The sequence below is a fragment of the Opisthocomus hoazin genome, chromosome 1 (genome assembly GCF_030867145.1).
Source record: "Opisthocomus hoazin isolate bOpiHoa1 chromosome 1, bOpiHoa1.hap1, whole genome shotgun sequence".
Taxonomy (NCBI): domain Eukaryota; kingdom Metazoa; phylum Chordata; class Aves; order Opisthocomiformes; family Opisthocomidae; genus Opisthocomus; species Opisthocomus hoazin.
The window spans coordinates 2,942,143-2,964,360 of record NC_134414.1 but is presented as its reverse complement, the minus strand read 5'-3'; the positions used below and the strand labels follow the sequence as shown (position 1 = coordinate 2,964,360).

At 69.5% G+C, this 22,218-nt stretch overlaps 2 protein-coding genes across 2 annotated transcripts in view; one reads left to right on the top strand and one right to left on the bottom strand.

Moving 5' to 3' along the window:
* Nucleotides 1–1,303: 1,303 nt before the first annotated feature.
* Nucleotides 1,304–13,503, bottom strand: STARD10 (StAR related lipid transfer domain containing 10). The gene is made up of 6 exons (XM_075414578.1): nucleotides 13,248–13,503; nucleotides 5,691–5,838; nucleotides 3,497–3,600; nucleotides 3,288–3,405; nucleotides 2,794–2,846; nucleotides 1,304–2,720 (listed from the first exon to the last, which is right to left on the bottom strand). Exons 1-6 carry the CDS (start codon nucleotides 13,407–13,409, stop codon nucleotides 2,493–2,495), a joined length of 813 nt encoding a protein of 270 aa, XP_075270693.1. The 5' UTR covers nucleotides 13,410–13,503; the 3' UTR covers nucleotides 1,304–2,492.
* Nucleotides 13,504–14,904: 1,401 nt separating this feature from the next.
* CLPB (ClpB family mitochondrial disaggregase) overlaps nucleotides 14,905–22,218 on the top strand; it is a 95,835-nt gene continuing 88,521 nt past the window's right edge. Inside the window, 3 exon segments of the mRNA XM_075413915.1 lie at nucleotides 14,905–15,388; nucleotides 15,492–15,770; nucleotides 19,594–19,645. Coding sequence (XP_075270030.1) covers nucleotides 14,905–15,388; nucleotides 15,492–15,770; nucleotides 19,594–19,645 — 815 coding nt within the window.

Genomic DNA, 22,218 nt, shown 5'->3' with positions numbered 1-22,218 from the left:
TCGTGAGCGTTGCCTCCACCCTCCCGCCACAGCCCAGCGCGGGACCCCCGGCCGCCGCCGAATCCCCCCGCGACGCCCCCGGCCCCGCAGACGACGACAGCGTGGGTGGCCCAGGAGCTCGGGGGGGGCCCAGTTGGGGTTACTGGTGTTACTGGTCTGGATGGAGCCGGGCCAAAACCCACCACGGGGGCGAGCAGCCTTGTCCCTAATCAGCACCCGGTGCTAATTGCGATGGCACAGCCAAGCGACCCCCCCCCCCCCCCCGCCCGAAACCCCCCCCCCAAGCCAGGGACAAGGGGGGGGGGGTCCAGGGGATCGGGACAGGACAGAGCGGCCACTGCACCCCCCCCCCGCGCCGGATTTATTAATTTTATTCCTAAATAATCAGCTCCGGTACAAAATCTCCCTCCCCTCCCCGCCCCCCCCCCCCCAAACCCGGGCTGGGGGGGGGGACGGGGGGGGGGGGCAGCTCCAAAATCCCGATTCAAGGCCTCTGATTCCAGCGGAGAAAGTGTCCGGACATCGAGCACGGGCCCCCCCGCCTGGAAATGGGGGGGCGGGGGGGGGGGGCAGGAGCCCCCAGCCACCCCCAGCACACGTGGAGGTACCGGGAGCCCCCCCCCCCGAGACCCCCAGACCATCTGGAGATATCTGGAGATGCTGGGAGCCCCCCCAGACCCCCTGAAGGTGCCGGGAGCCCCCCCCCCCCCCAACATACATGGAGGTGCCAGGAGCCCCCAAGACCCCCCCAGACCATCTGGAGATCCCAGGAGCCCCCCCCCCCCAACATACATGGAGGTGCCAGGAGCCCCCGAGACCCCCCCAGACCATCTGGAGGTGCTGGGAGCCCCCCTACTCCAATATCCTTCTGCATGCCTGAAGGTGCCAGGACCCCCCAAGCCCCCCCTGCTTGGACAAGCCAGGAGCCCCCCCAAGCCCCCCCACACATCAGGAGGTGCCAGGAGACCCCCAAGCCCCCCCTGCATGCTTGGAGAAGCGAGGAGCCCCCCCAAATGTCTGGAGGTGCCGGGACCCCCCAAGCCCCCCCTGCTTGGACAAGCCAGGAGCCCACCCAAGCCCCCCCACACGCCTGAAGGTGCCGGGACCCCCCAAGCCCCCCCTGCTTGGACAAGCCAGGAGCCCCCCCAAGCCCCCCCACATGCCTGGAGGTGCCACAGACCCCTAAGCCCCCCCTGCTTGGACAAGCCAGGAGCCCCCCCACATTCCTGGAGGTGCCAGGAGCCCCCGAAGCCCCCCCCCCCACGCCTGGAGGTGCCAGGAGCCCCCGAAGCCCCCCCCCCCACACGCCTGGAAGTGCCACAGACCCCCAAGCCCCCCCCCCGGGGTCCACTGGGGTGGGGGTCCCGCCGGACGCAGGCCGTAACAGAGAGGAGGGGAGCGTGGGGAAGGGGCTGGGGGGTGACCCCGGGGTGGGGAAGCAGCGGGACCCCCCCCCCTTTTCCTCTGCCCCCCCCGGGGGCGAGAGCTGAAGGGCACTTTGGGTTTGCCACCGCTGGGGACGTCGCCGGACCCCCACCCTGGTTTTTTTGGGGGGGGAGCCCACCACAGCCCCACCGTCCCCAGGCAGGGGGTCAGCAGCGGGTGGGGGGACCCCAGCCCCACCGTCCCCACGCAGGGGCGGGTGGGGGGACCCCAGCCCCACCGTCCCCACGCAGGGGCGGGTGGGGGGACCCCAGCCCCACCGTCCCCACGCAGGGGCGGGTGGGGGGACCCCAGCCCCACCGTCCCCAGGCAGGGGGTCAGCAGCGGGTGGGGGGACCCCAGCCCCACCGTCCCCAGGCAGGGGGTCAGCAGTGGGTGGGGGGACCCCAGCCCCACTGTCCCCACGCAGGGGGTCAGCAGCGGGTGGGGGGACCCCAGCCCCACTGTCCCCACGCAGGGGCGGGTGGGGGGACCCCAGCCCCACCGTCCCCACGCAGGGGGTCAGCAGTGGGTGAAGGGACCCCAGCCCCACTGTCCCCACGCAGGGGGTCAGCAGCGGGTGGGGGGACCCCAGCCCCACCGTCCCCACGCAGGGGCGGGTGGGGGGACCCCAGCCCCACCGTCCCCAGGCAGGGGGTCAGCAGTGGGTGGGGGGACCCCAGCCCCACCATCCCCACGCAGGGGCGGGTGGGGGGACCCCAGCCTCACCGTCCCCACGCAGGGGCGGGTGGAGGGACCCCAGCCCCACCGTCCCCACGCAGGGGGTCAGCAGCGGGTGGGGGGACCCCAGCCCCACTGTCCCCACGCAGGGGCGGGTGGGGGGACCCCAGCCCCACCGTCCCCAGGCAGGGGGTCAGCAGCGGGTGGGGAGACCCCAGCCCCACCGTCCCCAGGCAGGGGGTCAGCAGCGGGTGGGGGGACCCCGAGCCAGAAGCGTGGGCGCGCAGAGAGCCCACAAACCGCATCGGAAGGGTTGGGGGGCTGCAGACCTCCGCCCTTGGGGGTGGTCTAGGGATGACGGGGGGGTGGTGGCGGCAAGGGGGGGGGTCTCAGTTGACACTGTCCTCGTCGCTGGCCTCGCCGCGGTCGTCTTTGGTCTCGGCCAAGGAGCTCTCGTCGATGTTCTCCAGCGAGTCGGCGTGCTGGAGCGAGAGCTCGGCCAGCGGCACGGCGGGCAGCCGGCTCTGCTCCGGGAAGAGCCAGGGCTTGAAGTGGGGCTCGTGCTTCTGCTTCCACTCCGGGTACTTCAGGCAAGCCTTGTACATCCTCTTCATCGCCTGGGAGGAAGGCCGAGTCGGTCACCAGGCGGGGAACGGGGACCCCCACCCCGCCATCCCACCGCTGACTCACCTTGGGGGCCAGGAACTGCGAGGATTTGTTCACCACCCATTTCGGCAGGGAACCTGCGGGGAGAAGGGGGGCTGGGCTGGGAGCGGGACCCCCCCACGGGACCCCCCGAGTCACCCCCTCGGAGAGGGGACAGGGCGAGGCGGGGGTGGGGGGGCGCAGCGCTGGGAAATCGGGGTGCGACCCGAACCGCCGAGTCCAAAAAATGACAAAAAACAACAAAAAAAAGTTATTCTGGCCGCCTCTCCCTGTTTGGGGACCCAAAAATGGGAAAATTTCAAGGGATCGGGCCCCAAAACGCTTCCTCCCACCCTCATCACCCTCCAAGCCCGCCCTGAGCCCACCCCGAGCCCACCCACCCCCACCCTGCTCCGTGCCCCTCGGCCGCCCCGTCGCGACAGACCCCCCGCCGCTCGGCCGCCCTGTCGCGACAGACCCCCTCGCCGGAGGGGCACGGCCGGGGTGGGTGGGTGACCCCCCCCAGGCCCCCCCCTCACCTTTGGGGTCCACCTGCGCCAGGTAGGTGATGGTGCAGCTCTTGGCCCCCGTCCCCTCGATCAGGTAGCCCGTCTGGATGGAGACCGCTCGCACCATGTCCTTCCGCGGGGGGTACTTCTGTTGGGGGGGGGGTGACGGGGATGGGTGGGTGTCAGGCTGCCCCTGACCCCCCCCCCTCCCCGAAGCCCCCCCCAAAGCGGGGACTCACGGGGTGCTTGACGGAGTAGTTCATGATGATGTAGTCGGTGCCCATGGGGAGCCAGGAGCGGAGCGTGATGACGTCCCGGTTCTTCAGGGGTTTGGGGCACCTCCCTGGGGACAGCAGGGGTGGGGGGGCACGGCTGAGACACCCCCCCCTCTGTCCCAGCATCCCCTCCGGGGGGGGCCAAAACTGCCCCCCAAATCCCTCCCAAAGTGGTCCCTGGGCTCCTCCCAAGCTCCACCAAACCCAGGGGTGCTGGACCCAGGGATGTTGGACCAAGGGATGCTGGATGAGGGATGATGGACCCAGGGATGCTGGAGCCAGGGGTGCTGAGCCCAGGGGTGCTGGATTAAGGGATGCTGGAGCCAGGGGTGCTGAACCCCCAGGGATGCTGGAGCCAGGGGTGCTGGACCCAGGAGCCAGGGGTGCTGGAGCCGGGATGCTGGAGCCAGGGGTGCTGAGCCCAGGGGTGCTGGATTAAGGGATGCTGGAGCCAGGGGTGCTGGACCCAGGGATGCTGGACCAAGGGATGCTGGATGAGGGATGATGGACCCAGGGATGCTGGAGCCAGGGGTGCTGAGCCCAGGGGTGCTGGATTAAGGGATGCTGGAGCCAGGGGTGCTGGACCCAGGAGCCAGGGGTGCTGGAGCCAGGGATGCTGGACCCAGGGATGCTGAGCCCAGGGATGCTGAGCCCAGGGATGTTGGAGCCAGGGGTTCTGGACACAGGGATGTTCCAAACCTGCCCCCCAAATCCCTCCCAAACTGGTCCCCGGGCTCCTCCCAGGCACCACCAAACCCAGGGATGCTGGAGCCAGGGGTGCTGAGCCCAGGGGTGCTGGATTAAGGGATGCTGGAGCCAGGGGTGCTGAACCCCCAGGGATGCTGGAGCCAGGGGTGCTGGACCCAGGAGCCAGGGGTGCTGGAGCCGGGGTGCTGGAGCCAGGGGTGCCGGACCCAGGGATGCTGGACCAAGGGATGCTGGATGAGGGATGATGGACCCAGGGATGCTGGAGCCAGGGGTGCTGAGCCCAGGGGTGCTGGATTAAGGGATGCTGGAGCCAGGGGTGCTGGACCCAGGGATGCTGGAGCCAGGGATACTGGACCCAGGGATGCTGGACCAAGGGATGCTGGATGAGGGATGATGGACCCAGGGATGCTGGAGCCAGGGGTGCTGAGCCCAGGGGTGCTGGATTAAGGGATGCTGGAGCCAGGGGTGCTGGACCCAGGAGCCAGGGGTGCTGGAGCCAGGGATGCTGGAGCCAGGGATGCTGAGCCCAGGGATGCTGAGCCCAGGGATGCTGGAGCCAGGGGTTCTGGACACAGGGATGTTCCAAACCTGCCCCCCAAATCCCTCCCAAACTGGTCCCTGGGCTCCTCCCAGGCACCACCAAACCCAGGGATGCTGGACCCAGGGGTGCTGAGCCCAGGGGTGCTGGATTAAGGGATGCTGGAGCCAGGGATGCTGAACCCCCAGGGATGCTGGAGCCAAGGGTGCTGGACCCAGGAGCCAGGGGTGCTGGAGCCGGGGTGCTGGAGCCAGGGATGCTGGACCAAGGGATGCTGGATGAGGGATGATGGACCCAGGGATGCTGGAGCCAGGGGTGCTGAGCCCAGGGGTGCTGGATTAAGGGATGCTGGAGCCAGGGGTGCTGAGCCCAGGGGTGCTGGATTAAGGGATGCTGGAGCCAGGGGTGCTGGACCCAGGGATGCTGGACCAAGGGATGCTGGATGAGGGATGATGGACCCAGGGATGCTGGAGCCAGGGGTGCTGAGCCCAGGGGTGCTGGATTAAGGGATGCTGGAGCCAGGGATGCTGGAGCCAGGGATACTGGACCCAGGGATACTGGACCCAGGGGTGCTGGACCCAGGGATGTCGGAGCCAGGGGTGCTGGAGCCAGGGGTGCTGGAGCCAGGGATGCTGAGCCCAGGGATGCTGGACCAAGGGATGCTGGAGCCAGGGATGCTGGATGAGGGATGATGGACCCAGGGGTGCTGGACCCAGGGATGTCAGACCCAGGGGTGCTGGAGCCAGGGATGCTGGACCCAGGGGTGCTGGACCCAGGGATGTCAGACCCAGGGGTGCTGGACCCAGGGATGCTGAACCCCCAGGGGTGCTGGAGCCAGGGATGCTGGAGCCACGACAGCCCCCAGGGTCAGCTGGCCCCCCCGCCCCGGGACCCCCGCAGCCCCCCCCTCACAGGCGTAGTAGCCGACGTCGGAGTTGACGGTCAGCTTCCCGATGTCGAAGGTCTCGATGACGTTGGTGTCCCACTTTTTGCGGTAGTCGATGTCATGGAGCACGTCGTAGAGCGTCTCCGCCGCCACGTCCTTGCACTCCATCCTGCACTGCAGGGGCGGGCGGCTGAGAAACCGCCCCCGGGGGCGGGGGGCGGCCGCGGGGACCCCCGGGTGGGAGGGTGGCTGTGGGGACCCCCAAGTGGGAGGGCAGCCATGGGGACCCCCGGGTGGGAGGGTGGCCATGGGGACCACTCGGTGGGAGGGTGGCTGTGGGGACCCCCGGGTGGGAGGGTGGCCATAGGGATGCCCAGTAGGAGGGTGGCCATGGGGACCCCCGATGGGAGGGCGGCCATTGGGACCCCCAGGTGGGAGGGCGGCCATGGGGACCCTCGATGGGAGGGCGGCCATTGGGACCCCCAGGTAGGAGGGCAGCCATGGGGACTCCCGATGGGAGGGTGGCTGTAGGGACGCCCTGATAGGAGGGCAGCTGTGGGGACCCCCGGGTGGGAGGGTGGCCATGGGGACCACTCGGTGGGAGGGTGGCCGTGGGGACCCCCAAGTGGGAGAGCAGCCATTGGGATCTCCAAGTGGGAGGGTGGCCATAGGGACCCCCAGTAGGAGAGTGGCCGTGGGGACCCCCGGGTGGGAGGGTGGCCATGGGGACCCCCAGGTGGGAGGGCGGCCATGGGGACCCCGGGGTAGGAGGGTGGCTATGGGGACCCCTTGGTGGGAGGGTGGCCATGGGGACCCCCAATGGGAGGGCAGCCATGGGGACCCCCGGGTGGCAGGGTGGCCATAGGGATGCCCAGTAGGAGGGCGGCCGTGGGGACCCCGGGTGGGAGGGTGGCCATGGGGACCCTCGATGGGAGGGCGGCCATTGGGACCCCCAGGTAGGAGGGCAGCCATGGGGACTCCCGATGGGAGGGTGGCTGTAGGGACCCCCTGATAGGAGAGCAGCTGTGGGGACCCCCGGGTGGGAGGGCGGCCGTGGGGACCCCAGGATATGAGGGGGGCTGTGGGGACCCCCAGGTGGGAGGGTGGCCATGGGGACCACTCGGTGGGAGGGTGGCCGTGGGGACCCCCAAGTCAGAGAGCAGCCATTGGGATCTCCAAGTGGGAGGGTGGCCATAGGGACCCCCAGTAGGAGAGTGGCCGTGGGGACCCCCGGGTGGGAGGGCGGCCATGGGGACCCCGGGGTAGGAGGGTGGCTATGGGGACCCCTTGGTGGGAGGGTGGCCATGGGGACCCCCAATGGGAGGGCAGCCATGGGGACCCCCGGGTGGCAGGGTGGCCATAGGGATGCCCAGTAGGAGGGCGGCCGTGGGGACCCCGGGTGGGAGGGTGGCCATGGGGACCCTCGATGGGAGGGCGGCCATTGGGACCCCCAGGTAGGAGGGCAGCCATGGGGACTCCCGATGGGAGGGTGGCTGTAGGGACCCCCTGATAGGAGAGCAGCTGTGGGGACCCCCGGGTGGGAGGGCGGCCGTGGGGACCCCAGGATATGAGGGGGGCTGTGGGGACCCCCAGGTGGGAGGGTGGCCATGGGGACCACTCGGTGGGAGGGTGGCCGTGGGGACCCCCAAGTCAGAGAGCAGCCATTGGGATCTCCAAGTGGGAGGGTGGCCATAGGGACCCCCAGTAGGAGAGTGGCCGTGGGGACCCCCGGGTGGGAGGGTGGCCATGGGGACCCCCAAGTGGGAGAGTGGCCATGGGGACCCCCAGTGGGAGGGTGGCCATGGGGACCCCCAAGTGTGAGGGCAGCCATGGGGACCCTGGGTGGGAGGGCGGCCATTGGGACCCCCAGGTGGGAGGGTGGCTATGGGGACACCAGGGTGGGAGGGCAGCCGTGGGGACCCCCGGGTGGGAGGGTGGCCATGGGGACCCCGGGGTAGGAGGGTGGCTGTGGGGACCCCCAAGTCAGAGAGCAGCCATTGGGACCTCCAAGTGGGAGGGCAGCCATGGGGACCCTGGGTGGGAGGGCGGCCATTGGGACCCCTTGGTGGGAGGGTGGCCATTGGGACCCCCAGGGTGGGAGGGTGGCCATGGGGACGCCCAGTAGGAGGGCAGCCGTGGGGACCCCCAGTGGGAGGGTGGCCATGGGGACCCCCAATGGGAGGGCGGACGTGGGGACCCCAGGGTGGGAGGGTGGCCATTGGGACCCCCAGGTGGGAGGGCAGCCATGGGGACCCCCGGGTGGGAGGGTGGTTATGGGGACCCCTTGGTGGGAGGGTGGCCATTGGGACCCCCGGGTGGGAGGGTGGCCATGGGGACCCCCGATGGGAGGGCGGCCATTGGGACCCCCAGGTGGGAGGGCGGCCATGGGGACCCCCAGGTGGGAGGGTGGCCATGGGGACCCCCAGGTGGGAGGGCAGCCATGGGGACCCTGGGTGGGAGGGCAGCTGTGGGGACCCCCACATAGGAGGGCAGCCATGGGGACCCCCATGTAGCAGGGTGGCCACTGGGACCCCCGGGTGGGGGTCTCCTCTCAGGCTCCCCAAAACCCCCGGCAAACCCCCCTGCCCACAGGAGCCGGCCCCAACCAGCAGCTCAGCCCAGTCTGGCCCAGTCCGGCCCAGTTTGCCACCCAGAGCCCCCCAGCTGCCGGGGCATGGGGGGCTGGCTGCACCCCGAGGCTGAGCCCCCGATGCCGGGGGGGCTGTGGGGGCTTGGGGGTGGAGGAGACCCCCGAGCCCGGAGAGGGGGACAGCAGCACCGGGGCATGGTGACCCACAGCGGGCACCCCGAGCAATGAGGGGGCACGGCCGCTGCCCACAGAGCCCGTCCCCACCCCATGGAGACCGTCCCCACCCCATGGAACCTGTCCCCAACCCCATGGAGACCGTCCCCGTCCCCATGGAGACCGTCCCCACCCCATGGAGATCATCCCCACCCTATGGAGACTGTCCCCACCCCATGGAGACCATCCCCACCCCATGGAGACCATCCCCACCCCATGGAACCTGCCCCTACCCCACAGAGCCCATCCCCCTTCCCCACGGAGCCCATCCCCAACCCCATGGAGATCATCCCCACCCCATGGAGCCCATCCCCACTCCCCAGAGCCTGTCCCAACCCCATGGAGCCTGTCCCCAACCCCATGGAGCCCATCCCCACTCCACACAGCCTGTCCCCACCCCATGGAACCTGTCCCCAACCCCGTGGAGCCCACCCCAACCTCATGGAACCTGTCCCCAACCCCATGGAGACCATCGCCATCCCCATGGAGCTTGTCCCCATGCCCATAGAGCCCACCCCCAACCCCATGGAGCTCCACAGAGCCTGTCCCCACCCCATGGAACCTGTCCCCACCCCACAGAGCCCATCCCCATCCCCATGGAGCTTGTCCCCAACCCCATGGAGATCATCACCATCCCCATGGAGCTTGTCCCCATCCCCATAGAGCCCATCCCCAACCCCATGGAGCTCCACAGAGCCTGTCCCCACCCCATGGAACCTGTCCCCACCCCACAGAGCCCATCCCCATCCCCACGGAGCTTGTCCCCAACCCCATGGAGACCATCACCATCCCCATGGAGCTTGTCCCCAACCCCATGGAGCCTGTCCCCTGCCCCACACAGCTCATCCCCGTCCCCATGGAACCTGTCCCCAACCCCATGGAGCCCGTCTCTGCTCCACAGAGCCTGTCCCCACCCCATGGAGACCTGTCCCGGCCCCACGGAGCCCAGCCCCGGCCCATGGAGCCTGTCCCCACCCCATGACACCTGTCCCCATCCCATGGCACCTGTCCCCAACGCCATGGAACCTGTCCCAGCTCCACGGAGCCTGTCCCCAATCCCATGGAGACCATCGCCATCCCCATGGAGCTTGTCCCCATGCCCATAGAGCCCACCCCCAACCCCATGGAGCTCCACAGAGCCTGTCCCCACCCCATGGAACCTGTCCCCACCCCACAGAGCCCATCCCCATCCCCATGGAGCTTGTCCCCAACCCCATGGAGATCATCACCATCCCCATGGAGCTTGTCCCCATGCCCATAGAGCCCACCCCCAACCCCATGGAGCTCCACAGAGCCTGTCCCCACCCCATGGAACCTGTCCCCACCCCACAGAGCCCATCCCCATCCCCACGGAGCTTGTCCCCAACCCCATGGAGATCATCACCATCCCCATGGAGCTTGTCCCCATCCCCATAGAGCCCATCCCCAACCCCATGGAGCTCCACAGAGCCTGTCCCCACCCCATGGAACCTGTCCCCACCCCACAGAGCCCATCCCCATCCCCACGGAGCTTGTCCCCAACCCCATGGAGATCATCACCATCCCCATGGAGCTTGTCCCCAACCCCATGGAGCCTGTCCCTGCCCCACACAGCTCATCCCCGTCCCCATGGAGCCAGTCCCCAACCCCATGGAGACCATCCCCAACCCCATGCGGACCATCCCCAACCAATGGAGACCATCCCCACCCCATGGAACCTGTCCCCATCCCCACACAGCCCATCCCTGTCCCCACAGAGCTCGTCCCCAACCCCATGGAGCCCATCCCCACGGAGCTTGTCCCGGGAGAGGGGATGGTGCCATCCAGGAAGCGGCGGCAGCAGCGCCCAGCCCTGAGTCAATATTGACCCTGGCATCTGCGGGCGAGGAGGAGGAGGAGGAGGAGGAGGAGGAAGCAAGAGGAGGGAGGAGAAGGCAGCGGGGGCGGGGGGATCCCGGCGGTCCCTTCGGAGAACCCTGCTCCCAGCGCCAGCGTCTCCCCCAGGCATCGGGGTGGGCAGCGGGGGGGGGGGGGGGGTCCCGGGGTCCCCCCCACCTCACGGGCAGCCTCGAGGCCACCAACCCCCACCCCCAGGGCGATGAATCAGCCTTGGGTCCCGTCCCAGTGGCACAAACTGGTTTCCAGTATCCAGGCAAACAGGTTGGACGAGAGCTGCATCCCTGACGGAGTCGAGGCAGCTTGAGGGGGGGGGGGGGGAAAGGGGGGGGGCCTCCCTGGGGAGGGGGGACGAACCCCCCCCCCCCCCTCCCCGGCTCGGCCTCGCCACGTCAGCGATGCCACGTGGACGGCACCAAATCCCGCGGGAGCACCCCCGTCCTGGGTGGGGGGTGCTGGGGGGCTGCTGAGGACCCGGGGGGGGGACACAGGGACCCCCCTCACGGCCCCCGACACAGCAGGATCCAGCCGGGAGGGCGCGGGGTGCTTTGGGGGGGGGCTGGATGCTGGAGGGGGGGGCTCGGGGAGCTGGCCCCGCGGGGGGGGCAAAGGATTTGGGGGGGGGGGGGAGCGGGGAGAGGAGCAGGGGTGGGGGGCACGGCGACCACCCCCGGGGTGAGCAGGGACCTCGGCGCTTGGGGGGACGCAGAGACCCCCCCCCCCCAAGGGGATTCCACCGAGAGCGAAGGACCCAGGGTGCTGCAGGGACCCCCACCCCAGGGAGGGGGGGGACTTCGGGCTGCGGGCCCCCCGCGATCGGCGGGATGGGGACCCCCCAGACCCCAGGGCCTGACCCCCCCCACCCCACGCCGGCGTCACCCGTTTGTGCGGGCGGCGAGGCCTCCAGCCCGGACCACCGGCACCGGGGACCCCCGAGAGCCCCCCCGGGAGAGCTCGGTGTCAGAGGGGACAGCCCCGGGGGGGGGGGGGGACACAGCCCCGGTGCCCACCAAGCCCTGAGGATCCCCCCAGCCCAGCCCCCAATCCAGCCCCCCTAAGCGGTGAGCGCTGGGGGGCTCCCCGGGGTGGGGGGGGGACAGGTCCCACATCTCGGGGGTCCCCAGGTGAGCCCCCAGCCACCCTGCGCGCCCTCCTTCGTCCCCAGGGGTCCCTGCTTGTCCCCACTCCCCCCAGGGTGCCGGCTCCCCCCCGGGACCCCACTTGTCCTGAGGTGCCCGCTCCCCCCAGGGTGCTGCATCACCCCCGGGTGATGCTGGGGTCCCCACTCGCCCCCGGGGGTCCCCAATACCCACCGGGGGTCCCCGCTCCCCCCAGGGTGCTGCATCACCCCAGGGTCCCTGTTTGTCCCAGGGTCCCCATTAATTCCTGGGGTCCCCACTCACCCTCAGGGTCCCTCTTCACCCCAGGGTGCTGGTTCACCCCCCCGATTCCCCCCTCGCCCCTGGGGTCTCCACTACCCCCGGGGTCCCCACTCACCCCCGGGGTCTCTGCTTCCCAGAGGGTCCCCATGTCCTGGGGTCCCCGCTCCCCCCAGGGTGCTGCATCACCCCCGGGGTCCTCACTACCCCCGGGGGTCCCCACTCACCCCCGGGGTCTCTGCTTCCCCCAGGGTCCCCATGTCCTGGGGTCCCCGCTCCCCCCAGGGTGCTGCATCACCCCGGGGTCCCCTTTTGTCCCAGGGTCCCCATTAATTCCGGGGGTCCCCATTCACCCCCATGGGTCCCCAATACCCACCGGGGGTCCCTGCTCCCCCCAGGGTGCTGCATCACCCCGGGGTCCCCATTACCCCCAGGGGTCCCCACTCCCCCCAGGGTGCTGCATAATCCAGGGGTCCCCACTTATCCCGGGGGTCCTCACTCCCCCCAGGGTGCTGCATCACCCAAGGGTCCCCTTTTGTCCCAGGGTCTCCATTAATTCCGGGGGTCCCCACTCATTCCCAGGGGTCCGCACTGCTCCCCAGGGTGCTGCATCACCCCGGGGTCTCCGCTTCCCTCCGGGGGTCCCCGCTCCCCCCAGGGTGTTGCATCACCCCGGGGTCCCCATTTGTCCCAGGGTCCCCATTAATTCAGGGGGTCCCCACTTACCCCGGGGGTCCCCGCTCCCCCCAGGGTGCTGCATCACCCCGGGGTCCCCATTTGTCCCAGGGTCCCCATTAATTCAGGGGGTCCCCACTTACCCCGGGGGTCCCCGCTCTCCCCAGGTTGCTCCATCACCCCGGGGTCTCCGCTTCCCTCCGGGGGTCCCCGTTCCCCCCAGGGTGCTGCATCACCCCGGGGTCCCCATTTGTCCCAGGGTCCCCATTAATTCCTGGGGTCCCCACTTACCCCGGGGGTCCCCGCTCCCCCCAGGGTGCTGCATCACCCCGGGGTCCCCATTTGTCCCAGGGTCCCCATTAATTCCTGGGGTCCTCACTTACCCTGGGGGTCCCCGCTCCCCCCAGGGTGCTGCATCACCCCGGGGTCCCCATTTGTCCCAGGGTCCCCATTAATTCCTGGGGTCCCCACTTACCCCGGGGGTCCCCGCTCCCCCCAGGGTGCTGCATCACCCCGGGGTCCCCATTTGTCCCAGGGTCCCCATTAATTCCTGGGGTCCTCACTTACCCTGGGGGTCCCCGCTCCCCCCAGGGTGCTGCATCACCCCGGGGTCCCCATTTGTCCCAGGGTCCCCATTAATTCCTGGGGTCCCCACTTACCCCGGGGGTCCCTGCTCCCCCCAGGGTGCTGCATCACCCCGGGGTCCCCGCTTCCCTCCGGGGCCCCCCGCTGACCCCCAGCCCCCCCGCCCCCCCCCCCGCCGCGGGGTCTCCGCCCCCCCCGCGGTCCGCGCTCCCCCCCGCGCTGCCGGTGCCCCCCCGGTCCCCCCCCCACCCCGACGCCGGGCTCACCTTGATCTTGTGGAGGGAGCGCTCGGGCTCCAGGAGCTGCACCCACACGGCCACCCCCCCCTTGCTGTAGGTCAGGCTCCAGCCGCGCTCCGACTCGCACTCCGCCCGGAACGCCCCGAAATCCCGATCGTCGGGGATCTGCACGCTGTCGCGACCCGACATGGCCCCCCCCGCCCCGACACCCCCCCCCCCACCCGCCGGTGCCGGTACCGGTGCCGCGGGGCGCGGCCGGGGCCTCACGGCGGCGGCGGCATCGCCGGGGCGCGGGGCGCGATGGGCGGGGGCGGGGCCGAGCGGCGGGGCGGGGCCGGGGGCGGGGCGGGGCTGCCGGGTGGGGCGTGGCCTCACCGCTGCGGCGGCGGCATCGCCGGGGCGCGAAGGGAGGGGGCGGGGCCGAGAGACGGGGCGGGGCCGGGGCCGGGCTGCGGGGCGGGGCCTCACGGCGGCGGCAGCATCGCCGGGGCGCGACGGGGGCGGGGCCGAGGGGCGGGGCGGGGCTGCGGGGCGGGGCCTCACAACGGCGGCGGAGGCGTCGGGGCGCAATGAGCGGGGGCGGAGCCGAGGGGAGGCGCGGGGTCGGAGCGCCGGGGGCGTGGCCTCGGGGGGCGGAGTCCGGGGAGGGGAGCCCGGGGGGGGGGCACCGGGAGCGCCGGGGGGGGGGGCTCGGGGCGGCACCTGGAGTACCGGGGGGGGAGGCGGGGGGGGCAGTGCCGAAGGCTTTCCCCAGTGGGTGGGACTGGGGGGCCGTGGGTGCCGCCAGTGCGGGAGTGGGACCCTCACCCTGCCCCGCGCCACCGAGCAGCCCCCAGCACCCAGCACCCTCCCTCTGGCGTGGCCGGGGACACAGCGGGTGTCCCCCCCCCAGCTGGGCTTGGGCAACTGGGAGAACGGGGCTGGGGGACCTGGGGAGCTGGGCTGGGGAGCTGGGGGAGTTGGGCTGGGGGAACTGGGGAGCTGGGCTGGGAGAGCTGGGGTGGGGGAACTGGGAGAGCTGGGCTGGGGAAACTGGAGGAGCTGGGCTGGGGAGCTGGGGGAGCTGGGCTGGGGGAACTGGGGAGCTGGGCTGGGAGAGCTGGGGTGGGGGAACTGGGGGAGCTGGGCTGGGGAAACTGGAGGAGCTGGGCTGGGGAACTGGGGAAGCTGGGCTGGGGAACTGGGGAGCTGGGCTGGGGGAGCTGGGCTGGGGGGGCTGTGCTGGGCGAACTGGGGGAGCTGGACTGGTGGAACTGGGGGGAGCTGGGTTGGGGGAACTGGGAGAGCTGGGCTGGGGGAACTGGGGGAGCTGGGTTGGGGGAACTGGGAGAGCTGGGATGGGGGAACTGGGGGAGCTGGGCTGGGGGAACTGGGGAAGCTGGGCTGGGGGAACTGGGGGAACTGGGGGAGCTGGGCTGCCTGCCCCGCCTGCCACGCAGCTCCCACCAGCTCCCAGTACAGAAACGCCCGTTTCTGGCTGCTCCCAGTGCCCGGCGCTGGGAACGCGGGGGGGGGGGGGGCAGCAGCCCCCTGCCCCCCTCTCCACAGCCCCCCGTCTCCCTGCACCCCGGCTCTGCCCGCTCCCGGCACCCCTCGGCAGAGACCGCGGCACGGCCAGGCCGCGGGGTGCGGGGCTCCCCTCAACCCGCCAGCGTTAATTAGCGGCGTTAATTAGCGGAGCTCAATGAGCCGGGCCAGGGCTAGCCGCCTGCCCGCAGCTTTCCGGCACGGCTTGGCAGACACGCTCACAGATACCCACGCGTGTTTGCACGCGCTTCCCTGCGTGCGCGTGGGTGTGCAAGCGCGTGCACGGGTGCAGGAGCGCGCGCGGGCCCGGGCGGGTCTCGAACCCGCGTCCCTCCGTGCTGCCTCATTCCCCCCCCCCGGGGCGGAAGCCGGCGCCGCTTCCCGGCGTGCCCCCGGAGGGCGGGCCGTGCCGCGCTGCCCCCTGGGGGTTGTAGTTTGCGCTGCCAGCGACAGCGCGGCGGTGGGCGGGGCTGGGGACTACATCTCCCAGCAGGCCTTGCGCTCGGCCTCTCGGAGCGCTCCGGCGCAGCCGGCGGCCGCCATCTTTCTTCGCCGGCCTCCTCAGCGAAGAGGGGGGGGGGCGTGTGAAAGCGCGATGCTGGCCTCCCTGGCGTGCCGCCCGCCGCCACCGGGGCTGGCTCGTTTGCTCCGGGCGCGGCCGTGGCTGCCTCCTTCGCCGGCGGCCTACGGGGCTCCGGCGGCCGTTGTGAGGGCCGAGCGGCTGCTGCCGGCTTGGGCCGCCAGGGGGCGCCGCGACCCCGCGCCGCTGCCGCCGCCGTTGCCGGGCGCGGCCTGCGGGGGGCGCCAGAGCGCCCCGGGGGGGGGGCCCGGGACCCCCCGAACCGGGACCCCCAAAACCGGGACCCCCCGGCCTGGCCTCGCCGCAGCGGGAGCCGCGACGTCGGGGGGGGGAGCCCGGCGGGCGGCGGAGCGGGGCGACCCCCGACCCTCCCCCGGGAGCCGTCGTGCCCGCCCTGCTCGCCGCGCTGGCCTACTGCTACGTCGGGGACCGCCGGACCAAGGGTGACTATCGCGACTGGGGGGGGGTCCCCGGGGGGGGGGGGGGGCCGGGGGTCCCCCCCGGGAGCGGCACCGGGCTGGGACCCCCCGCGGGGGAGCGGCTGACCCGGGAAGCTGGGGGTGCCCCCCCCCTCCCTGGCAGGGTTCGAGGCCTCTGAGCACCCTGGGCTGGTGGGAGGGGTCCCTGCCCGTGGCGGGGGGGTGGCACTGGGGGGGTCCGCGAGGTGCCCCCCCCAACCCAACCCAGTCTGCGGTGCCGTGGGAGTGAACCCCGGTCCGCTGCGGGTACCCGAACCCTGCTGCGGCGGGCTGGGAGCGCTCCCCACGTCTGCCTCCGAGGGGAAGCAGCCAGAGCCCCCGCCTCCGTGCCCCCCAGCCCATCTCTGTGTACCCCAACTCATGTCCGTGCCCCCCAGCCCATCTCCATGCCCCCCAGTCCGTGTCTGTGTACCCCAACTCATGCCCGTGCCCCCCACCCAGTGTCTGTGCCCCCCAGCCCGCCTCTGTGCCCCCCAGCCCATCTCTGTGTACCCCAACTCATGTCCATGCCCCCCAGCCCGTCTCCATGCCCCCCAGTCCGTGTCTGTGTACCCCAACTCATGCCCGTGCCCCCCACCCAGTGTCTGTGCCCCCCAGCCCGCCTCCGTGCCCCCCAGTCCGTGTCTGTGTACCCCAACTCATGTCCATGCCCCCCAGCCCATCTCCATGCCCCCCACTTCATCTCTGTGTACCCCAGCTCATGTCTGTGCCCCCCAACCCGTCTCCATGCCCCCCAGCCCATGTCTGTGTACCCCAACTCATGTCCGTGTACCCCAGCTCATGCCTGTTGCCCCCAACTCATGTCCGTGTACCCCAGCCCATCTCCATGCCCCCAGTCCATGTCTGTGTACCCCAACTCATGCCTGTGCCCCCCAGCCCGTCTCCGTGCCCCCCAGCCCATGTCCGTGTACCCCAACTCATGTCCATGCCCCCCAGCCCGTATCCGTGCCCCCCAACCTGTCTCCGTGCCCCCCAGCCCATCTCTGTGTACCCCAACTCATGTCCATGCCCCCCAGCCCGTCTCCATGCCCCCCAGCCCACCTCTGTGTACCCCAACTCGTGCCCGTGCCCCCCAGCCCGTCTCTGTGCCCCCAAGCCCACCTCTGTGTACCCCAACTCATGTCCATGCCCCCCAGCACGTCTCCATGCCCCCCAGTCCATGTCTGTGTACCCCAACTCATGCCCGTGCCCCCCAGTCTGTCTCCGTGCCCCCCAGCCAGTGTCTGTGCCCCCCAACCTGTCTCCGTGCCCCCCAGCCCATGTCCGTGTACCCCAACTCATGTCTGTGCCCCCCAACCTGTCTCCGTGTACCCCAACTCATGTCCGTGCCCCCCAGCCCGTGTCTGTGCCCCCCAGTCCATGTCTGTGTACCCCAACTCGTGCCCATGCCCCCCAGCCCGTCTCCGTGCCCCCCAGCCAGTGTCTGTGCCCCCCAACCTGTCTCCGTGCCCCCCAGCCCATGTCCGTGTACCCCAACTCATGTCTGTGCCCCCCAGCCCATGTCCGTGTACCCCAACCTGTCTCCGTGCCCCCCAGCCCATCTCTCTGTACCCCAACTCATGTCCGTGCCCCCCAGCCCGTGTCTGTGCCCCCCAACTCATGTCCATGCCCCCCAGCCTGTGTCCATGCCCCACAGCCCGTTTCCGTGTACCCCAACTCATGTCCATGTACCCCAGCTCATGTCCGTGCCCCCCAGCCCGTATCCGTGCCCCCCAACCTGTCTCCGTGCCCCCCAGAGCCCATCTCTGTGTACCCCAACTCATGTCCATGCCCCCCAGCCCGTCTCTGTGCCCCCCAGCGCGTGTCTGTGCCCCCCAACTCATGTCCATGTACCCCAGTTCATGCCCGTGCCCCCCAGCCCGTCTCTGTGCCCCCCAGCCCATGTCTGTGTACCCCAATTCATGTCCATGCCCCCCAGTCCATCTCTGTGCCCCCCAACTGGTGTCCGTGTACCCCAACCGGTGTCCATGCCCCCCAGCCCATCTGTGTGCCCCCCAACTCATGTCCATGCCCCCCAGCCCGTCTCTGTGCCCCCCAGCCCGTGTCTGTGCCCCCCAACCCATCTCCGTGCCGGGAGAGGGTCTGGCTCAGCTGAGGGCTCTGCCGGGGGGTGCTTCAGCTGTTGGGGTTCTCCCCAGCCCCCTGCTTGGACCGTAGGAGGTTTCGGGCGAGGACCAAGGCTTGGGAGTTGGTAGGGATGGGGTCCGCACCCCGAGACGCCCCGGGGTTTCTCCCGCCGCGGTTTGTGCCCACCCCGCCAGCCCCCGCGGCCACAGCGTTGGGTTTGGGTCTGGAAAGGGCGACGCGTGCGTGTCGGGGCTGGAGGAGACGGGATGGGGTGGAGCGGTGCGTCCAGTGCTGGGCTGCCCGGTTCGAGAGAGGTGAGGAGCTACTGGAGAGAGCCCAGCGCAGGGCTGCGAGGATGAGGAGGGGACTGGAGCATCTCTCCTACGAGGAGAGGCTGAGGGAGCTGGGCTTGTTCAGCCTGGAGAAGAGAAGGCTGAGAGGGGACCTTAGAAACGCCTCTAAATATCTGCAGGGTGGGGGTCAGGATGGGGCCAGACTCTTCCCAGTGGTGCCCAGCGACAGGACAAGGGACAATGGGCACAAACTGAAGCAGAGGAAGCTCCAGCTGAACCCGAGGAAGAACTTCTTCCCTCTGAGGGTGACGGAGCCCTGGCCCAGGCTGCCCAGAGGGGCTGTGGAGTCTCCTCCTCTGGAGATATTGTCCCACCTTCCCAAATGGCCCCCAGTAGAGCTCTGCTGTCTGCACTGGTGTTGGACAGCCCCTGCTCCAGCAGCTCCGTGCACCTCCAGCAGCCAGAGCTGGGTGCTGTCCCTCCCCTCCCCAGCCAGGAGATGTCACGCTGGGCCCGCGGTGGGAGCTTGCTGGCCTGGCTGTGGTTCCTGGAATCGCAGAATCAGGGCTGGAGGAGGCCTCTGAGGTCATCAAGCCCAAGCATCTGCTGAGGCTGTGGTGCCCACTGCACCCCGAGCCCGCCGTCCCCGGGCTTCGCCTCCCGAAGGCGGGAGGAACGCTTCGTTTCTCCCATCCTTGGCACAGTTGGTTCCTGGCGCGTCCCCGGCTGCCTCCACGGAGCTTCTGCCCCAGGTTACGACGCAGCACGCGGGGAGCTGCGGTTTCAGCCGTCGCAACATCGGCGTTTGGGCTGGGAGAGGAGAGGAAGGGGCTCGTGCAGCCAGGCGAGGGATCCCGGAGGAGGTCCCGGGGTTGATGGGAGGGCTGGAACCCCTCTGCTGGGAGGAGGGGCTGGGAGAGCTGGGGCTGCTCAGCCTGGGGAGGAGAAGGCTGCGGGGAGACCTTAGAGAGGTCTTCCAGAACTTCATGGGGGCCTACAAGAGAGCTGGAGAGGGGCTGGGACAAGGGCATGGGGTGATGGGACAAGGGGTGATGGCTTCAAGCTGAGAGAGGGGACATTTAGATGAGATATGAGGAAGAAATTCTTCCCTGTGAGGGTGGTGAGGCCCTGGCCCAGGTTGCCCAGAGCAGTGGTCGATGCCCCATCCCTGGGAACATCCCAGGTCAGGTTGGACGGGGCTCTGAGCACCCCGGGCTGGTGCAAGATGTCCCTGCCCGTGGCAGCGATCAGAACTGGATGGTCTGTAAGGTCCCTCCCAACCCAAACCCTTCCATGATTCGGTGATTTTGGAGTAACCTGCTCGCAGAGATGGATCCCTCCCAACCCTGTGCCACCTCCGGGTCCGCGCGCGCGCGCGCCCACGTCTCACCCCTCATCATCGTCTCCCTTCTCTCTCTGTTTTTCAGAGGACGCTCTGCTGGAAGCCTCCAAGGTCAACAACGTTTCAGAAGTCAACAGGTGAGCAGGCCATGGAAGGGTGCACGAAAACAGCGCTGCCGGGGGGTACGGGGGGCTGGAAGGCTCCCTCGGCGCTTGGGGAAGGGTGGGCTCGTCCTCGTTGCCCACCCTTCTTCGGGTGGGCGTCCCAGGGCGCAGCTCCCGGGGTAGAGGGATGGGGAGCGCGGGTGCGGGGGGATCGGAGGGGGGATCGCGGATCTCTGTGCCGGGAGAGGACACGGCGTGGTGCGGACGGACCCCTCCAGGGCCTCGTGGGTGGGGGTCTGTCCCGGAGCAAACAGCCCTTAGGGGGTCCTCGGCCCAAGCCGGCAGCTCTGCAGCCCGGACAGGGGTTGTGTCCCACGGGAGAGAGCTGGGGTCTCCCTGTCCCCCCCAAGCCCACCCGTGAGGGGAGCGGGCACGCACAAACCTGGGTTAGGGAGTGGAGCACCTCAGTTTGCAGGGGACACCAAGCTGGGTGGGAGTGTCGATCTGCTGGAGGGTGGAAGGCTCTGCAGAGGGGTCTGGACAGGCTGGATCGATGGGCTGAGGCCAACTGTGTGAGGTTCAACAAGGCCAAGTGCCGGGTCCTGCCCTTGGGTCACAACAACCCCACGCAACGCTCCAGGCTTGGGGAGGAGTGGCTGGAGAGCTGCCTGGTGGAAAAGGACCTTGGGGTGCTGGTCGACAGCCGGCTGACCATGAGCCAGCAGTGTGCCCAGGGGGCCAAGGAGGCCAAGGGCATCCTGGCTTGGATCAGGAATGGTGTGGCCAGCAGGAGCAGGGAGGGGATCGTGCCCCTGGACTCGGCACTGGTGAGGCCGCACCTCGAGTGCTGTGTTCAGTTTTGGGCCCCTCACTCCGAGAAGGACATGGAGGGGCTGGAGCGTGTCCAGAGAAGGGCAGCGAGGCTGGGGAGGGGTCTGGAGAACAAGTCTGATGGGGAGCGGCTGAGGGAGCTGGGGCTGCTCAGTCTGGAGAAGAGGAGGCTGAGGGGAGACCTTCTCGCTCTCTCCAGCTCCCGGATAGGAGGGTGCAGTGAGGGGGGGTTGGTCTCTTCTCCCAAGTAACCAGTGATAGGACGATTTTGGTCAGGTGTTGGAATAGGCTACCTATGGAGGTGATTGAGTCCCCATCCCTGGAGGTGTTTAAAAACCAAGTAGATGTGGCACTTGGGGACATGGTTTAGCAGGCATGGTGGGGTTGGGTTGATGGTTGGACTCAATGATCTTAGAGGTCTTTTCCAACCCATGATTCTACAACTCTATGATGAGAGGTGATGGCCTCAAGTCACATCAGGGGAGGTTCAGATTGGATATTGGGAAAAATGTCTTCACTGAAAGAGTGGTCAGGCCTTGGCCCAGGCTGCCCAGGGCAGTGGGGGAGTCCCCATCCCTGGAGGGGTTCAAACACCGTGTGGACGTGGCCCTTGGGGACATGGTTGAGCAGGCATGGTGGGGTTGGGTTGGCGGTTGGATTTGATGATCTCAGAGGTCTTCTCCAACCTGGATGATCCGGTGATCTCCGAGCTGTCCCTGTGCTCCCACCCCGCAGGCATCCTCCAGCGCTCTCGTTGCCCTGTGCCGTGCCTGCCTCCGTCGGGGCTGTGCCGTGGCATCGTCCAGGAGCCTTCTGGCAGTGCCAAACTCACCGGGCTGTTAAAGAAGCGAGTTCCCCAGCCCCAGCGAGTGACCGGTCCCCCCGAGGCACGGTCCCTCGCTGCCCGCCCGGTCCCCCTGCGGCCGCAGCGGTCTGTGAGCCGCAGCGCTGTGTTAACGGCGGCTGGCAGGCCAGCTCTGAGCTCGTCCAGAAACAAATGTCCTGGAAACACGGCGTGAGGAGAAGTGTCCCGGCGCCCGGCGGAGCTGCTTCTCCAGCAGAGCTCGGCCCTCCTGCCTGGCCTCTCAGTACCGCGGTGGTGGTGAGGTCTGCCGTACCCTCAGCCAGCGCAGAATTAATGTCCCTCAGCCAGTTTGCTGATGGGACCAAACTGGGAGGAGTGGTGGACACACCGCTGTGCTGCCATTCAGCGAGACCTGGACAGGCTGGAGAGTTGGGCAGAGAGGAACCTGATGAGGTTCAACAAGGGCAAGGGCAGGGTCCTGCACCTGGGGAGGAACAACCCCAGGCACCAGTACAGGCTGGGGCTGAGCTGCTGGAGAGCAGCTCTGTGGAGAGGGACTGGGAGTGCTGGGGGACGACAGGGTGACCATGAGCCAGCAGCGTGCCCTGGGTGCCAAGAAGGCCAATGGGATCCTGGGGTGCATGAGGAGGAGTGTGGGCAGCAGGGCGAGGGAGGTTCTCCTCCCCCTCTGCTCTGCCCTGGTGAGGCCCCATCTGCAGTGCTGGGTCCAGTGCTGGGCTCCCCAGTTCAAGAGAGATGAGGAGCTACTGGAGAGAGTCCAGCGGAGGGCTGCGAGGATGAGGAGGGGACTGGAGCATCTCTGCTACGAGGAGAGGCTGAGGGAGCTGGGCTTGTTCAGCCTGGAGAAGAGAAGGCTGCGAGGGGACCTTCGAAATGCCTCTAAATCTCTTCAGGGTGGGGGTCAGGAGGATGGGGCCAGACTCTTTCCAGTGGTGCCCAGCGACAGGAC

Excerpts from the sequence above, each read along its gene's own strand:
- STARD10 (XM_075414578.1), bottom strand. The coding sequence starts at position 13,409 with ATGTCGGGTCGCGACAGCGTGCAGATCCCCGACGATCGGGATTTCGGG. Across the intron at positions 3,406-3,496 it reads ACTACTCCGTCAAGCACCCC|AAGTACCCCCCGCGGAAGGA; the intron begins GTGAGTCCCCGC and ends CCCCCCCAACAG. Across the intron at positions 2,847-3,287 it reads GGCGCAGGTGGACCCCAAAG|GTTCCCTGCCGAAATGGGTG; the intron begins GTGAGGGGGGGG and ends TTCTCCCCGCAG.